At 26.5% G+C, this 20321-nt stretch overlaps 1 protein-coding gene across 3 annotated transcripts in view; it reads left to right on the forward strand.

Annotated features, from left to right (window-relative positions):
• The window catches only part of LOC136091580 (uncharacterized), a 91487-nt gene that overhangs the window by 37513 nt on the left and 33653 nt on the right, over window positions 1-20321 (forward strand). For all 3 annotated transcript variants that reach the window (XM_065819277.1, XM_065819275.1, XM_065819276.1), the window contains 3 exons: window positions 15781-15838; window positions 17797-17956; window positions 18055-18274. In XM_065819277.1, coding sequence (XP_065675349.1) covers window positions 15781-15838; window positions 17797-17956; window positions 18055-18274 — 438 coding nt within the window. The remainder of the gene's footprint in view (window positions 1-15780; window positions 15839-17796; window positions 17957-18054; window positions 18275-20321) is intronic.

Raw genomic sequence — 20321 nt, forward strand, 5'->3', positions numbered from 1 at the left:
AATTGATTGTATTGAAAGGTTTACATAAATCAATAAAAAGACCTAGGGTATACTCGCTTTTATCAAACAATTTAAACATGTCCAGAACAAGGTTAATAGTTCCATGATTGGTGGAATGGCTAGATTTGAATTCAAATTATTTATGGTAAAGAATATCATTTTAAAAAAATAAAGCCAATTATACATAACTTGCTCTAATATTTTAAAAAAATAAGTAAGAATTGAAATTGGACGATAGCTTACAATTTCAGGAGAATCGCTTGATTTCAAAATTGGAATGATTTTTGCGATTTTAAGGTTTTCCGGAAAAACACCACGCTTTAAAGATAAATTAAAAATATATAGTAATGGAATCGTGATGTATTTTATCAATTTAATTACAACATTTCTAATTGTAGCATTGAAATCTACGCTTTTATTGGACCTTAACAAAGAGACTGCCTCTAATATTTCTTTTCCCGTAAGTTTAGGATTAGACAAAACACTAATGTTGTTTGAGGTAAAGACCTTATGTGTATTTGAGAAGTTTCTATATTTATTCATAAAGCAGGACCTATATTTACAAAAAACTGATTAAGTGTTTCAGCCACTAAGGATTTATTTACAACACAATAGTTATTAATTTTAAGATTATTCGGAAGTAAATTTCCGTATAAACTCTTTCTACCGATTACCTCTTTTATAATTTGCTTAATTTTACTTTTTGTGTTTAATTAATTGTTCCGAATAGAAATATTTCTTTGAGCGTTTCAAAACTGATTTATTTAGCCCTATATAGGTTTTATAATTAACTTCATTTTTAAGAGTTTTTTTTTTAAACTTGTTGCATAAACACTGCATTTGTTTTGAGGATTTAAGAATGCCTCTCGTGATCTAAGGGTTCAAAAGTGTTTTTGTTTTAATAACCTTATTAACTTTCGGGAATACTTTATTATAAAGATTAATAAATTCGTTTAAAAAGATATCATATGCTTTATCGGCATTTAGATTTAGTTGTAGGTGTCCCAGTTGGCACCAGTTAGAAGCTTATGAAAATTTTTGATGAAAGCTTTGTTTATCAACGGTTTTGTAATTAATTTTTTCTGTCACTAAAGATATCATAGTTATTGCATTTTTGCAATAAAATAAAAATAGGGAAGTGATCAGAAATGTCAGATTTAAATATATTTGTCCTTCTTTTAATATTTACGAATTCATTTGTAATAATTTCATCTAAAGATGTTGCACTTTTTCCAGTTACTCGCGTTAGTTTGTTGATTAGGGGAATATAACAATTTTGCAAAATCGTGTTAAAAAAGTTTTTAATGTTTTTATTTTTGCCGTTTTTTGATATATTAAGAATGATGTCACCAACAATATAAGCCGATTTACTTAAAGACTATTTATTTTTAATTACATTTTTAATGTGATTTTTAATTGCCTTAATACTTCCTGAGAGCGGTCTTTATTTGATGCTCTAACTTGATGAATTACTTTATAATTAGGTTATTGATAATTGAAATTGTTTTCCAGGTTTGTTTTCAGGTAATTTGTCTCGCTGAGACAAATTACCTGGAATCTAATGTCAATTTTATGAAAAATTGTTTTAATGACTCAAAAAAATTTTTAATACTTCTAATATTAACGTGAAGCATTGAAATGGAATTGACTTCCATTCCTTTATCAATATTTTGTGAATTTGGGTTTTACTATAATGGGCTTGTACTTTTAATTACTTTACTATAGTTGAAAAATTATATTCGGGATCCGAATAGTTGTTTAAAAGTATTGACTTTTTCTGTGAATTAAAATTCATGTTTGATAAAACAATATTATCAGCCATTTGAAACAAAAAATATATCAATTTAAAGTCAGTTATCAAAATATAATATAAAAGTGAAAAATAAAAAAAAAATCATTCAACATGATCTTTTTTCTAAGTTATTTAACAATGAGCTTATCATATAAATTGATGTATACAAAAACGTTCTAAATCATAAAAACTATTTTTTAGGGAACGAGAAAAAACTTATTAAATCCAAAACTATTACTTTAATAAATTCAAAAAAAAAATCTGGGTGCTTTTTGACATCTTAAAATATTAGATTTGTCAAAATATAAATCAAAATTTGTGATATATATATATGTGTTAAACGTAGTTAAAGTTATCTGACTTAAAAATAGTTTTTATGACTTAAAACGTTTTTGTTTACATCGATTCATATATAACAACAGAATATTTACCGTTTATCCAATGCGCTTTGTTTTCTTCAAGAAGTTTCTTTCTTATTATAGCAGTTTCGAGCTAAAAATCCTTTTTCATATGAATACTCGAACTTTTTAGTTTGTTGGCGTTTTTTAGAATTTTTATTTTGTCTTTATAAGTAAGAAATTTATATATAATTGTTCTAGGCTTTTTATTGTCGATTATACCAGTTTTCGCGCTCTTTCTATGATTACATCAATTGCGTAGAGGTTATTATCAAGAAGGTTTATTATTTTTGCTTTTGTATCATACCAGTTTTTGTTATAATTTACTTTGACTCCTTCAATTCGAGGATTGACGTTCTTCTAGTTGTCAAAAGCTATTTTTTTCATTCTCTCCTATGGCTGCATTCGACCACATTTTATTTTTCCACATCACTGACTTTTCTATCATTCACTATTTTTTTTACCAAATTACTTACTTTTTTATCATGTCAATCCTGATAGAATGTAAGACTTTCTTTAATGTCTTTTTGAATTTTTTTCTTACTTAATCATCTGCTTGTAGATCGGTATTTCGTTTTTTGTTTTTTTTTAAACTATACAAGTATTCTTTAATGTATATATTTCTTTTAGCAATCTATTAAATTGATTGTTAGCCAGTTTTAAATTTGCACTTTTGAACGCTCATATATTTTTTTGTGGTTTTGAAACATTTCTTGAAATATTTTCCGAACTTACTTCATTGAGACTTCAGTGTGAAACATAAATAAACAACTGAAAAAATAATTTGCAGAGTCAATTTTTATTATTTTATTTCTTTCGTTGCAAAAGTACGTACGTTCACTGCAGAACCGCAATGTAAATTTGCTAATCCTAGTAAACTAGTTAGCACTAGCATTGTGAAAACTTTAATCATTGACATTGATGTAATCTTTAGATATTTATGTTTTTAGAACGTTAATTTTTTCTCCTTTTTTTGCTCAGTCAGCTAATTTTTTTTCAATTTAAAAAACATTTTGCAATATATTTTATAGTTTCATCTGATATGTTGTAATTTGTCAAAGTCGTTTGTTATGAATAAAACATAAGAAAATAAAAGTATTGCCAGAATATCACCTTTATCAATTTTTATAAAAAAAGTTTTGGATCTCTTGAGAAAAATGAAGTCTAACTACATTTTTTTCGAAGCATTGGTACACTTTAAAAAAAAAACCAGGCTACTAAAATGCAGTTTTAAAGTGTAACCAAAACTATAAACTTAAATAAATTTAAAACATTTATGAGTAATATAACTTTGCTGCTGGCATATATAATTTGTATTTATATATTGGTTCTGTGTTTTACCGTGATAAATTTATTGCTAGGATTTCTGCTTATCCATTTTTTTAACTTAATAATTATTACTCAAATTTAGAAAATATTAATTAGTATGAAAATTAAAAAAAATGATGCATGAAAAAATTTATAAGAGACGGATCAAGAATTTATAAAGAACAACGTTTAAAATCCAAAAGTTTGAGTTTTCAGAAAGAATACAACATTGTCTCTGTAAATAGTCTTGTAACATAACTTCGACAAGTAATTTAAATGCTTCTGCTTGACCAAAGAAACTTACCTTAGTTAATCAACATAAAACAAAATCTTCAACAAAACTAACTTAATTATTTAATAACAAATCAAATTTTCCATGCTGTTACATCATGTTGGCCAGCCTTGTTTTAAAAAACATCTTAGAAAAATTTACTATTTGTTCTAAATATCAGTTAAGGGATATTGAACTTTCTACAGATTATCTCTGTATAAAGAAAAGGCTGACTGTTTTATTGGAACTTTCATGCACAGCTTCTGTCTGTAGGAGTAAAAAATATAATCTAGCAAACAAATAAAAGATCGATTTGGTGGGCGACATCAATCGAATGTAAATAGGATATCCATTATAGCCATGACAAAAATGCGTTCTCCTAATAACTTGTTTGCCGACTCTTTGTTTTTAAAAGGTAGGTTTATTTTTTAGTGTAAAGTTTAGTTTAAAACTTCCGGAATAAATATTTTAAAACGTTTCCTGGTACAAAATGTTTCCACTGGTTTATTCCACTGGATGAAAAAAAAAATGAAAAAAAGGAGACTTTAGACAGAAGCAATTTAATCCAACATTCAGCTTTACTAATTCAACAAAATATCTTTAAGAAATTATAGCAGGGAGTTTTCAAATACAATATGCTTATTTGGGTTGACTTTCATCGGAGCTTGATGAAAAACATAACACCCTTGTAAAATTCATGCATCCCTGTTTACCTGTTACATTCGGCAAGTAGAAATAAATTTTGTTGGGTTTCTAAGCTGCATGTCTTACCCAGCGGACACGGGGAAGTACAAAAAAAGTAAAATGAACGTTCAGACAGAACATCTCGAATGTATTCTGAACTGATTCTAGATAATGCGTTCAAAGACGTTTTTTCAGGACGGTCTAAACACGTTGTAATAAGACTTGAAAAGAATAGGAATAAAAATTTACCGTTCTAGAAACATAGCAGAGACGTTCGATTTTAACCGCGAAATTAATATATGAATAAATATTTTGTTCAGATTTTTAAAATTAAAAAAAACCGAAGGTTCTCATTTAAAAATCATAACTAAGGGTCTGCAAAACTTTGAGTTTTCCCACATTCTATATACTGAAATCTTATATGTACTTAAATGTTAGACTAATTGAAAGTTTTTCGTCATAAAAATAGGAAAACGAAGTGCTATTTATGCCTTAATGGGCACACCGACGTCCATAGTACGTCCAAAATGGTCCGTTTGGACGTTCAAATGATTGCCCGTGGACGTCCACTGGACGAACTAAATGCAACGACTTTCGTCCGTCCATTTTGGACCTATAAAGTACGTCAATGGACGTCCAAATCAGTCTAATTGGAGTATCACAATAAACGCTTTTGGACGTCATACGGACGTCTAAATTTTGTCCTTTCGTTCATCGTTTAATTTTATTCAGCTCATTCTCATACCGACTCCATTTCTAGCAACTATAAAAAATGGAGTCTTTATATAAGAAATGAAGTCCTTTTTTTTTCCTCAAATTCTAAATTTAATATACGCGTGTTTTGGGGATTCAACACGAATGATAACCCTCATTAGGATAATAATAAGGTTACTTCATAAATAATTAAATCCCAGTAGTGACACAAATCATTACAAAAATATAAAAAGAGTAATATTTTTGACAATATTAATATATAATAACAATCTAGTAAAAACATTATTTTTTGGCTCGTTTTAAAATGTTGCCAATTGTACACTTGATGTTGCTTGCATCATAACCAAATTGCCACACACAATAGTATCTATAGAAATAACATTTATCCGAAAAACGTCTGTCAATCATAGAGCATGTTTTAGAAAACTAAAAATAAACAACTAAATTTAGAAGTAAAGTAAAAAAACTTTGCTTTTAAATTTGATTTTCAAAAAGTCAACAAATAAAAAGACATCCACAATAAAAATTTATATTAAAATACTTGTTATTAGCTTTGGAAAATCATATATAAAAAAAACTATATTAAATAAAAAACGACCGCAAATTTATTTGCAAATAATGAATAGGAGAAAATGAGCAACGTATTACTGTTTCAAATTCTGCTATATACTAATAACAAAGTTACTTCAGTCTTATATAAAATGCAATAGCAACAAACTTGGATTCAATGCTCACCTTTTTTGCATATTGATAAGGAGCTAAATAATGCGTGAATTCTATGATAGTATTCAAAACGATTTTAGCTGTTTTCCGAGGAGTCCTCTTATTTGAGTAATCTTATTGAATTATTAAATTAAATTAAAAGCATGGTTAAATATTGAACCAAATCTAAATACTATATATAGTAAGTGACCGGGGCCCCGGCCCCGGCTAACAATGACGCTTTTTGCAAACCCGGCCTCGGCCCCCGGCAAAGTTGTAAGATTTAGTTAATAGCCGGGGCTAGAAAAAAATTTACAATACTTTTTGTGTTATAGTTTTACATTTACATTTACTTATTTATTTATTACATAACATGAAGATGGGGAAGAGTTAAAAGGCTTTTTGATGTACAAGAACAAAAAACTGAGTTAATAAAAGTTTTTGTAGCATGAAGGGACAGATGCAGTAAAATAGTGCAACTTGTTGAATATGAAACCAAGTAAGAATAAGTTTTGGTTTATCGTAATAGTGATTATAACTCGTTTAAACATTGGCTATGATATATTTGTAGAAAAAAAGAGGAAATGCAGCCTTTCAACAATGGGAAAGTGGTTCAAGCTTGGCAGATAAAGCAGGTCTAACTACAATTACAATTTATAAGTGTATTCAGTTTTTGTCTGAGCGTAAGAGGGCTCTTATTCGTCAATATAGAAATGCCAGTAATCTTGCAATATTTTTTGCAGTTAATAAATGAGTTTTGCTGCCTTAAAAATTTAAATCCACAAGCCACTGCAAGCCTTAGGCTGTAACAGAAGAGAGATCAGATTAAAAACCGGCGCTTGTTCTAAGCAACCAAAAAGTGAAGATTTTTTGTTAAGACAAAAGTATAAAGTTGAGTCCTTAGCTAATAGAGGTACTTTAAATGTAAAATTTTCATGAAGATTATTATTGTAGATAAGAAACATTAGAGGAGCAAAGAACTTTGTGGTACCCTTAATGTTACTTGAAATAAAGTAGAGTGTAGGCCTTCAAGATTAACGTTAAGTAGAATCTGCAGTTAAAAAGAATTGATTTATTAATCTCAGAAACGTTATATAATGAAATTGATAACAGATTAAAGACTAATCATAGTATAGCTGTAAAGGTCAATGTGTTTTATAGAGTTTAAAAAATTTGGAGACACTTATTTTGCACATTTTAAAAGTTTTGCAAAAATTGAGAATTCCGGAGAACACTTTTCAAAACTATGATGGAAATCCTGTCTTTTGACAATTGAGAATTATTTTTAGTATTAGAAGCTATAGTGATTTTAATGTTAAACAATGGGTTAATCTGTTTAACTGTCAGAAAGAGTGTGACCATTAGATTCAATAGTTGATTTAGATGAAGATTTTTTTGCAACAAACTCCGTCTTAATCTGGGGAAAAGTAAACAATTAGACCCATGAATTGGAGATTTAATGCTAATCTTACTTTAGTTAATGGCACTGTTGAAGACCAACCAAAAGTCTCTTAATCCTAGCATCTGAGATAAGAAAGAAGATTTAGTAAACTTAGAATAACAGATCTGAACATCAGACAGGACCATTTTACATTTGTTTCCTTCTTAAATAAAAGCTTCCAAGATACACTTTATGCTTACATATTATGGGTATAAATATATTTTTGCTATTAACTTAGATGGAGGCAAACAATATCCTTTCATATTTATATAAAATTTAGTATTTATATGGTGTAGTATTTGCCAAAATAAAAGATGATCAGATGAATGTGTGGTGTGACTCTAAGACAACATGAAAAGAGGTATAGTCTTAGACAGATTAGAAAAAAACGTCTTATCAGACAACGTTTGTTAGAGAAGGTTAAAGTGATTTAAGAATCAGTATGTAGAGAGGCAGATGCTTCGTAATAAAATGGTAGTAGTAGAAGTAAAAAAACTTGAAGAGAGTGTCTTATATATTGTATGAATAAGGTTAAGTTAAAGAAAGAAAATGTCCTAGATTCTTTATATTAGAGAAACAACATGAAAGAGGAAAGCTAAAGCCCGATGGTGATGACGATCATGATGATGATGATGATGATGATGATGATGATGATGATGATGATGATGATGATGATGATGATGATGATGATGATGATGATGATGATGATGATGATGATGATGATGATGATGATGATGATTTTGATGATGATGATGATAATGATGATGATGCTGATGATCTTGATCATGAGATAATGATGATTATGTTGATTATAATGATGTTTATATATGCATATATAAACAAAATATAACATGATTTTTTAATTAAAAAAATATACTTTAGGATGTATAACAGTTTAAGCAGCCCCAATCACAAACCCGGCCCTAGTCCCGGTCAAATATCAACCCCGGTCGTTTACTAACTATATAGAGTCACAACATATTGTGAGCAAATTAATCAATATCACAGTTCAACAAAAAAAAAAAATTTCTGGTTCCGAGAAAACAGTTTTTTTATTGTATAGCTTTTCTCATTTTGATTTCAATATGCAACTCACTTTTTACCATCACGTCAAACTGTAAAGATATTAAATTCTTTTCAAATCTTTACTATTTGGGGTAAAGTCCCTAACATTGTCGAAAAAAAAGTTATTTAAAAGTATGTCAACCTTGGTTTCAAAAGAAGCGTATTTTCATAAAGATTTTAGAAAACATAAATATTTGTCCTTAATTTTTGAGACCCAGATTGACATACTTTTGAATAACTTTTTTTTCGACAATATTAGGGATATTACCCTAAATACTTAAGATTTTAACCTAAATATCTTTACACCTTGACATGATGGTAAAAAAAAGAGTAGCATATTTGAAATTAAATATGCAACTCTTATATATATATATATATATATATATATATATATATATATATATATATATATATATATATATATATATATATATATATATATATATATATATATATATATATTCACTTATCTTACGCAGGGGGTTCAGCGGCTAATTAAAAATTTATTAACATTTTAAAAATTTGCGAGAAATCATGTTTTGTGAGTTTCTTTTTACACAATCACTAATGGTCAACAGGTTTGTACACTAACCCTTGTTGATTATTCTATATTGCTTAGTTTGAGCTATAGATATGACAAGATCTAAACAGGATTAAAACAATAGGCCCTTAAAGTTAAAATATATACCATTTTTGAAAATTTAAATGTTTTATGAGTTTGAAGTTTTCTGCATGATTTATTAGTTATTACTTGCTGTTTAACAATTGTGCTTAAAAATTGAAACAAAGGGTATAAAAGATGTTCGGCTGATAGATCAACAAATAGATAAATTGAATTCAACTTGTGTAACATTATAAAGATTGATGTATTATAAAAATGTCTGCAAAGAGACTGACAGAAAAGCATCAACCTCAACTGTTAATGTGTGGAAGAGAGCAGGAATACTAACCTCCCTGAAATGCAATGTTGTAAAGAAATTTAATAAACTGTATATTGAATGGAATTTGTTAATAAAAAGCAAACGAACTAAAATCAAAGTTCTCCTTAGAGAAAGAAAGTACATGGAAAAAAAAACTGTTTACACTCTTTGATAGAGCGCCGAGATATATTATATATATATAAAATACACTTATTTAATAGATTTGAAAAAAAACTGGACTATTACTGATTAAACTTTATTTGATAAATTAGAATGTTATCCGCAAAAATAAAAAAAATATATCAAACGAGTCTCAGTAAAATAAACTAAAAGAAGATCAACCTCGCAACAATTACAAAGAATTATTGGAGTTATTACTTATATTGTTTGGTAGAACTCTAAAGACTAGAATTAAATTTAGAAAGCCTGGAGATTATCTCAGAGCACTTTGGATGACGAAAAACATTTATTACATATAAATATAGATATTCAAAAGTCAGTTTAAAATATGTTAAAACAGCGATGGAAAAAAACTAAAAGAAAAGTATCTGTTTTCTGCTGCAATATACTTTACGCATGGTTCTTGGTTTTCTGCGTTGTAAGTGCTTTACAAAATAATCTCAGTCTTCTCAAGATTCTTAACAGCAACAAATTTACAAATGAAGAAATAGCAAATGTTGCACTTGGCAAATTCTAGAATGATTTGTGGTATCTCTCTAATGAGTTGATTGCATTGTCCTTATTTGATGATAAATTACTCAGCAGAATCGCCATACTTGCCCCATGCATGGCCCAGCACCAGCGTCATTACTGGCCCACCATCGGCCTACAAGCATGGTCCAATCCTTGTCTTGCTCACCGTTTAAGGCATAGTCCATGCATGGTAGTTGTTTTTCAAACGACGTTTAGCCGATGCTTTGCCATTGCCTTTTTTTATGCTACTTTTGGTTCAGTTTGTTTACTTTTAACATTTATTGCTATTTTTATAAATAACCAATACTATAAACTCAGAGATTTTTGGAAGACAAATGCAAGATTTTAAAATAAATAATTCCATGTAAAATTACTTAGGAAGAAAAAGATAAAGCGGGGTGATGTTTACCTACTTCTCAATTTCCATATTTTTATGCATGTCAAGCTGCACCTGATAGATTTAGTAATTACAACTAAGTCACCCAAAAATAGCCAAAGTTGACGATATTGCAAAACAAGTGTAAAAGTGTAACAAAATTGCTACAAGTAAAGTAATTGTTACATAAACTATAAAAGTTAGTAATAAGATTAACTAAGAAAGTAATAGGTTTATCTCTTCTTCATTAATTAGGTAATACATATTTTTACATATTTTTACATATTTTTGCATATTTTTACATATTATAAGTAATACTAAAAAAAAAGAGTTATAAAAAAATAAAAGAAAACAACAATAAAAAACTTACCAAGTCCATATATAAACACTTGATGAGTTTTTTGTAAATCTTTTCTTTAATTTTTTTATATCAATTTCTATATCAATAAAATTTCTTGGGATGCAATATAAAAAGAACATCTCACGTTGTTTATACAACAAACCCCCAATTCATGGACTCCATGGTAACATTAGATAATCGTGTTGTTTCAAAAAATACCCTTAATTAAATACTACATATACAAATTATAAAAATTTATCAATAAAATTTCTTGGGATGCCATATAAAAAGAATATCTTGCGCTGTTTATCCAATACATCACAACTAATTAACTCCATTATAACATTAGATAATCCTGTTATTTTAAAAAATACTTTTAATAAAATACAATATATAAAAGTTATAAAAATATATTCCAATTATCTTAAAACTTTAAACAAATTGTGATCTGAACAAATGTAATTATAAATATTCTGTATTTCAATAAAAGATTTCAATACATTAAACACGTTTAACTTGCAAATAAACAAAACAAAAGCGTAAAGGAAGATCTTCATTACTATTTGATGTCTTCATGTGCTAACGCTTGAATCTAATCGATCTCCAATTTTACAGCAATCTTATTCTTCTGACAATGTGCCTCGTTTTGCACCTAATTTCTAATAATAAATAGATATTAAAGTACTAAACTTACATTAAAAAGAAGCAATATATTTATAAATTATAACTTATCAATAGATGAAAAAGCTAACTCTCTCACAATATAGTGTTATCTTCATTTTACCTTTTACATTATTGTTATTTTTCGTTCTTGATGACATTGTTAAACTAACATCATTATTCAATCCAATTCTAATAATTAACTCAATCACGTCGCTTTTTATGTATGTAAAAATATTTTAAAAAGCTGAACAAATGATAATAATGATGATGAGAACAATTATGGTTCCACACTTATTGGCCTAAATAAAAAGCAATGTTTAGTCAACATATGATTTAAACCCAGTCATGCAAAATGAATGTTAGGTGAAACTCGTTAAGTAAGATCAAAATTGTAACCAAAATAAATAAAAATAAGTAAAGTAAATAAAGGACTAAAATATAAAATAAACTGTAAAATTGAGTATAAACTATTAAACCAATACTCTGTAATGCTTGACTAATACAATAAAAATATTGTAATTATAAAAACATTATATTTCAACGCAAATATATAAAATATCAAAGAAAAGTAAAGACAACTAAAAATACTATCAAGCATTTTTAGTTAGCGCTTTTAAGACACGTTTTGCACCACTATTTTTGTCAGGAGCTTGCATTAGCCATTGCTTTACGGACCTATCGTTTCGCATAATGTGAAACTTGCTCAAAGTGGTGAATTTTTATATTAAAAAATCACCACTTTGAGCAAGTTTCACATTATGCGAAAAAATAAAATTATTTTATGAGAGATATAAAGTTTAACAAAATTCATAATAAAATAGTAAAACCATATATATTATAATCTACATAATATAATATAACTATGGCAATATATTACATAATATCATTATATTTGAATAATATATAGTATATTTTATTTATACTTTATTTATACCAATTCATTTATACTTTATATTATAAATTTTATAATACAAAGTATATAATATAAAGAGTAAAAGATTCCGGGAATGTTAAAAGAATAGAAGTCCAACAATGTAAACTTTCAGGAAACTAAAAAAACAGCACTACTTCCTCATTAAATTATTGTTAATTGTTAAACAATATTTTTTTTTGAAGGAGATAGTATTTTTTTATATTTATTTTAAAGAACATTTAAACCAATTAACACTGTCGACTTCAGCCCTTTTAACATTTAACAAGTAGTTACTTCTTATTTTATTATGACTTTAATTTTGGGCTATAGAAAATAATGTCACAAACTGCAATAAATCTTCAAAAAGTGTATATTTTTGAACTTTTTATACATTTAACAAAAATTGTTAAGAAACAAAGCTCAGTTACAGAAATTTTATCAGCTATGCTTAATCACTTTTCCCCAACATCTTTTGCTTCTCCAGCGTTGCTTTCTGCTGTAGGCCATTGCAGTATTCAATATGGTCATGTGAGATATAATTAATACACTTTACTAAATAATTCAATTTAGCATATTTTATTGAAACCTTTCCGTTTGGGTAAAGAAGCTATTCTGGCAGGTCACTTTGTTTTGAGTATTTTTTCTCGTCATAAAAGTATGTTTGACAATATCATAGATAATTTCTCTGGCTTTATATTAACCTATGTCAATATGTTCTCACAATCGAATTAAAATTTTTGAAATTTCCTTATTGTAAACTGAGTTTGTTGGTTTCTGGGTTTACCCATTGTTTCGATTGAGGTAACGTTTCTTGTATAGTCTTAAGCAAATTGGACACACTCAGCTAAACCTTTTACAGGTCAACCAATCTTAAGCTATTAGTCACTTGATATGTTGTGCTCCTATTCTCACTTCGTGCAGTGCTGCTGCAAAAAGAGAGATCTGACATTTTCATAAAAATGCCCTGCAAATTATTGGAATTGATCTAACCAATTGAAGCAGTTTCAATATCATTTTTGACATTGAAGAGTTACATGACAGGATCTATATTAATATACTCAAAAAGATCCTTGCAGACCCATGCCATCCTATAACCACTAATTTAACTCAAACCAACAGCAGAAACCCTTATAGATTTCTGTATGCTCTTAATAGCGCAAAAACTACTACTTACCAAAAAACTTTTATTCAAAAATAGCTTCGTATCCTTCGTGATGGCGTCAGTGACCTCTATCTCCCAAGCAATATGGGAAGCACTACTGTCTTTTCAATGCATAAATAATATGTTCCTCCCTGTAATCTTAGCAAACTAATATCATTAAAGGACAGATAAAGTTGTACAATTTCTTACTTGTAATGCTATACAATATAAAAAACAAAAAGAAAATATATATATATATATATATATATATATATATATATATATATATATATATATATATATATATATATATATATATATATATATATATATATATATATATATTGATATTTAAGGCTATTTTGTACTATAATAATAAAACAAAACTCATAGTCGTAAAAGAGTGCTCAATATTAAAAAGATACTTCAAATAAAAAATAATATATATATATATATATATATATATATATATATATATATATATATATATATATATATATATATATATATATATATATATATATATATATATATATATATATATATATATATATATACATATATATATATATATGTATATATATATGCATATATATATATATATATATATATATGTATATACATATATATATATATGTATACATATATATATACATATATATATATATATATATATATATATAAATATAAATATATATATATATATAAATATATATATATATATATATATATAAATATATATATATATATATATATATATATATATATATATATATATATATATATATATATATATATATATATATATATATATATATATGTATATATGTATATAAGGCCAACAAACTCTCTCTAAGCGTAGAATAAAGCAAATATACTCTTAATACAAAATTTTCTGCTTCAGACACCCTGCCCTTAAAACTTTTTTTACATCAACAAAAGTTTTTAGATATAGTTATTAAGAAAAGTGTTAGATAGAGTAATCATATTAAAAAGGTGGAAAAGAAAACATCTAGAATATTCGGAAATATTTGTAAGTCAAACCATTTTCTTAAACATCTTGTTAAAAAAATATTTATTTCACTTTAATTCACAGCTGCAACAATTACTGTAAAATAATCTGGGCGTGTACTTATCCAACAAAGTTAAATGCAATTTACAACAAAAAAAAACTATGCGTGTTGCCTAATATTAAACGCAATCAGGTACAGCAGTGCCAAACTTCTACTAAAATAACTTGTAGTGCCTAATTTCTTTGAATTTAATATTTATAAAATACTACTTTTTAATTTGTTTCTATAAATTACAAATACTAAACTATGTACCAGGGCCGAGAACACCGGGGGGCTGAGGGCACGTGCACACCCCTCTCTCCTACACACGCACCCACACACATACACACTTTTTTTGTAAAGGACTTTACAAAAAAAGTCATCAATTAACAGCTTTATCATAACTAAAACTATGTTAAAACAAGCTGACTTCTGAGTATCTTGCCTAGGACCACCTTTTTGGAACTCGATTCTAACAAGTAATATAAAGACCAACTTCCACTCAACATTTTAAACGTGCAACAAACAACAAATATTCAGTTTTGATTATAAACAAATTTTAACTTACTTTTAATGCTTTAATTTAATCTTAATTATTTAATATATTATATATTGAAACAATACGATTTTATTTTGTTTTTTTATAATTTATTTTTCTTTAATATTTATGGATTTATGTTGTTATATTGACGTAAAAAAAAAACTACATCAATAAAAAATAATAATAACAACAACAACAAAATTAAAAGTTCATGCATGTGTATTATTTACGAAACTATATTTAAAATATTCTTTTAAAACTTTATATTATTATGTTGTAAAACATTGTAAACTTTATTACAAAGGACAAATTAAATAAATAAAAATAAAAAATAAAAAACTATTATAAAACTTTTATTCAAACTTCAAATATTGATATTTAAAATTCAAAAAGTGTTTTTACTTTTTAAAAGATATTGCGGAAAATCAGAAACTGAGTAATATTTACTTTCTAACATTTTGTGATCAAAATAATATAAGTAGGAGTATACAAAATAATATAAGTAGGATTTATCACCGAGCTTGATCACATGTACAGCTAAATAAGTACCCGTAAAACAAAAACTATAGTAATAGCCGAACATTTAGAATAGATGACCATTTTTACCAAGAACGAAAAAATCCGAGATATTGAGTTTCAAGACAGTCTAATTTTCTTACGGAAAATTTCTATTGACTTTATATTAATAAATATTACATAAATTTAATTAATTTAAAAGCTACTTAATTTTTTAAAACTGTAATTTTACATATTTTTTTATTTCCAGATTGCAACTTGTACTATGAACCTTTATTGAATGTGACTTATGATGGAAACATATTAGGGCAAGCAATTTTAAATTATTTCGTTTTAACATAGTTGATAAATTTTTTAGAGTATTTGGTTTTGACTTTTGTTAGTAACGTTATTTTAAATATATGTTTTATCAAAAACTAAAACTGTCATTAAAGAATTCCTCTCTGAAGTTTTTACTTATTAATAAATGTAATAATTAATTTAAACATTTAATGTAATATTATTTTTTATCTTGTTTTATATGTTTATTTATTACGCAAATTAAGGGAGTAAACTTCCTTATTTCTATTTTATATGGGTTTTTTTCTAAAATATTTGATTCCTGTTTATTATTTAGTAATGCTGAACATAAGTGTAGCCCATTTGCAAAATGCGCTCCTTTAAATATAAATTTTGAGTTAATTCTACTTTCAGATTCTATATACTGGAGTTTATCCTCTATTTAAACATTAGACCAATCAGAAAATATTTGGGCCTAAAATTGGACAAAGAAAACGTTAACATCTCTTGATTTGCAACTGAAATTTGTTTAGTTATTCGTTGTTTTCTCGAAATCAGTTTCCTCAGACTTAACGCGTTTTGCAAATGCTCCTTATTTGTTTTCGTTTTATGTTTTGTTGAAAGTCGAAAATGCTTCCTTAAGCTTAGAAAATACGGCAACTTGTTAGACATTAAATCAGTAATCTATTTTTCATATGTTTTTTTTTTCTAAATGACGCTGAGGCAAACCATTGCAAAATGAAGATTTAGCATAACAAGTTCTATTTGTTATACTAAAAGACGAAAAGGTACAAAATAGGAACATTGGAAAAATTGTAGCTAAATTAAAGAAAGTACAAAACAAAAAAAATTACAATCTTAGAATTAAGCTACATTTAGAAGTAAATCAAAAAATTTCAGTAAAACTTTTTATAAAGAAAGAGGGAGTATGAATTGGTTCTATAGTTTTTCTTTTCAAAAAATTAAAACTTTTTATAAAAAAGCTGTTAAAGATTAAATGGTGAAAAGAATTGTCTTAAAAGATTTATTGCTCGAATAAAGTAAAGTGGTCTTTCAATATTTTCGAAACAGTTGCCTAGTATCCCTTAGTTTTTCATCACTCTGCAAATTTTCATTGCGTTCGACACGAGTCTATATAAAATAATATTTTTAAATCATAGTCCTCTCTCGAAGACGAATAAATTGAATAATTGGAATAGTTGTGGCTAAATTGCGAGAAGGTAGAAAATAATAAAAAAATTTAAATCCAAGAATACGTATTTATGCTGTTTTTAAAAATGTTTGGCAGCAGGTCAAATTTTGTTTTCAAGTCAAATTACCATGTTTATATTATACAAATTACTTCGAATATATATGTTCCATTAAGTATGATCATAAGAAATATTTTAAAAAAACAAGGAATTGACCATAATAGTTTTAAAGTTCAAGTTAAAAACTCTTTTCAAACTTTACATTAGCTTCAAGTGTGAAATATTTTCTTTAAAAATTAAAACATTATTTTATTAATTTTGATAAAACAAAAATCTTTTTTTAAATTTATTTCAAGTTATTGTTTTATTCTTGTTTTTGGAGTTACTTTAAACATCAGCCAGTTACCAAGTTTTGTTAACCTTTAACCATTTTAATTACTCAATTAGCACATGTAATAGCAACGTAAAAAAAAAACTCTGACTTAAAACAACAATTTTAATAATTTAAATATGGTGAGGATTTAAGAAACTTGCAATCTTTGATGATAATCTTCTTAATAGAATATCACATCAAGATATTCAGGAATAGTTTACTAAGCAAGCTAACGCTAGAAAAGTTGTTACATTGTAAAAATAAGCAAACTTATAAACTTATAATATTTTACTTATAATATTTTAAACTTTATAATATTAAATTTAAGTAAAAGAAGAGAAATATGATATTTTTAATTTGTTACTTTATTATTACGAAAATGTTTGATATTTCTAAATTTTTATTTTTTTTATTAATTGAACAGAAATGTTTTGATTATCAATTTTGTTATCAACTACAATGATCCAGTAGAATCAGCCGTTAGCGTTACATGGGAGTATTTTCTACCACCATTTTTATATTTTCAATCTGAAGGTACATCAGAAGGTGTTGTAAAAATTAGTTCGAACAACCTAAAATATAAGGTACGGTTTACAATCATAGATTAATTGTTAAGTCTTAAAAAATCTGTTTCTGATTAGCTAAAGTTATAATAAAGTTAAAAAAATTTTCACTTGGTTAGATAGACAATATAAACAATGTTGGAGTAAAACAGAGTATAACTTTAACAATCAAAAACGATAGGTGTTTATTTGGTAGATCTTATTCAATTGATATACCCATGACTTTATATTTTGAAAACGACGAAGGTAGATCTTGGAAATCATTTAAAAAATTTACAAAATATTACAGTGAAAACTGTTCAAGTAAAAATGTGCCAACCATTCCAAAACATGTGTCAGGTATTTTTTACAAGTTTATAAATGTTAACATTTGGTTGAAGTGGCATTTCTCAACTCTATGGTGTAAATTTATAGAATTCAGTATTTATGTTTTACTTATATTTTTTTCAATATTCAATTGTTTTTATATTTAAAAAATCAAAACATATTACTGGAAGTTTGTTCTTTGACTAATGTTTTCACATACACGCTTTTATTTAACTAAATAATACGCATATAAATGCTGCAGCGCTTCATTGCAACTAGTCAAGATATAAACAAACAGATAAAAAACACATACAAATTTTGTTATATAAATAACAAACCCCTATGACATGTTAAAGTTACCTTACGTAACATTACGTATCACTGTAACGTAACGTTACGTGCCAAATGTCCGTTATTTTCACCTAACCGAGACGTAGCATTGTAACGTGACGCTATTTAAAAAATGTTACGTAACAACCCGTAACTTTTAATCTAATGTTACAATGTTGCGACATTGTAGTCTATAGTATTTATCTATATAACTTTTTTTTTCATACGTGCATTTGTATAAAGAGAGAGTGCTGCCATATATAGAAAACTATTTAGAGAGGATAATGATGTCATATTAGAGACTGTAGACAGATAATTGCTCAGAAAAATCAGACTAGACAAATGATTGCCTTAAGATAATTAATGTATATAGTATTTCCATTAACATCAATAGAAAGGTTGAAACTTTATATACATTTTTGCTTGTGGGTTTATAAAAACTCGTGAAGTATTACGCTTGTACCATTGACCAAAAAGAAACGTAACTTAACAAAATCTTGATATAAGACGTAGTTAAAATGCGTTTAAAATATAGATTTTTTTTAACGTTAACTTACGTTTTAGTCTACACTTTTAAAAAGTTGCACTTTTATAACTTAAAATAAAATAATTGAAACGTAACTTTGCGAATTAAAAATTTCATTTTTCGCGACAAATTAGGTGCAAAAAAAAATTTTACTAATTAAGACGAATCTCTTTTACAATTAAAACAAACGATAATAATTAGTTTTAAAAAAAATATTTTTTAGTTACAAATGTCTCGAAAAATACATTAAATACCGTAACTCGTGATCATGAATAACGTATTTAACAAAATTTTTTCATTTACAATATTATTTTAGTATTTGACTATTTATGTATTTGATTTTTGAAAACGCAAAAACATGCTTGTCAACACTGTTGTAATTAAAAAAGTGTTTTTAAAAATTAACCGACGCTTGTGGGTTTTTTTAAAAAAAACGCTTTTTAAAGGTAAATACAACGTTTAAAGCTTTAAAAGTAACCTAACGAAAAACAAAAAAAAAGTACCTTTAAAAGTTAAAATAACTTACGGTATGGTTAACAATCTAAGGTACTTATTACCCTTAAAAGTATAACCAATCGGATGTAACATAACGTAAAACATTTAAGAGTTAAAACGTTTTAATTGTTAAATGTATTTTATTGACGTATTTTAATTACGTTAACGCAATTAGAATAAGTCACAAATGTAAATTTTTTACGTTACGTAATATCTTTTTTTTTTAAGTGTAACAAATTATAAAGTAACATAACGTTGCAAAAAATCTATTTTTTAGACATACTTTAGTTACGTCTCAAATCTAGATTTAGTTACGTTATGTTAAGTCTCAATTGATTACACTTTATAAAGATAAAAAAAAAACATTTAAGACGTAACGTTGCGTATTAAAACTTTATTTTTTTTCGTGACAAAGTAACCAATTGAGACGAAGCTATTTTACAATAAAAATAAAATATAAGATATTTTTATAAGTATTTAGGAAAACGGTTACGATTAACAAACGTTTACTGCATTATCAAGTTTGTTTACTTTATATTTAATTAAAAGTTAGGAATGTAATCTTGTTACCAATTGTAACCGATTAAGACTTAACTTTAAAATGTTATATATCGGAAATGGTATTGACATTATTAAATGTTAATTTTGATTTTTGGATATCTTAATTACCCTTTTGTTTTAAATTAACCAATTTCATGCCTTGGTCATAGAGCGAACGTGTGTAGAAAT

The sequence above is a fragment of the Hydra vulgaris genome, chromosome 15, assembly GCF_038396675.1.
Source record: "Hydra vulgaris chromosome 15, alternate assembly HydraT2T_AEP".
In the NCBI taxonomy this organism is placed as follows: Eukaryota; Metazoa; Cnidaria; class Hydrozoa; order Anthoathecata; family Hydridae; genus Hydra; species Hydra vulgaris.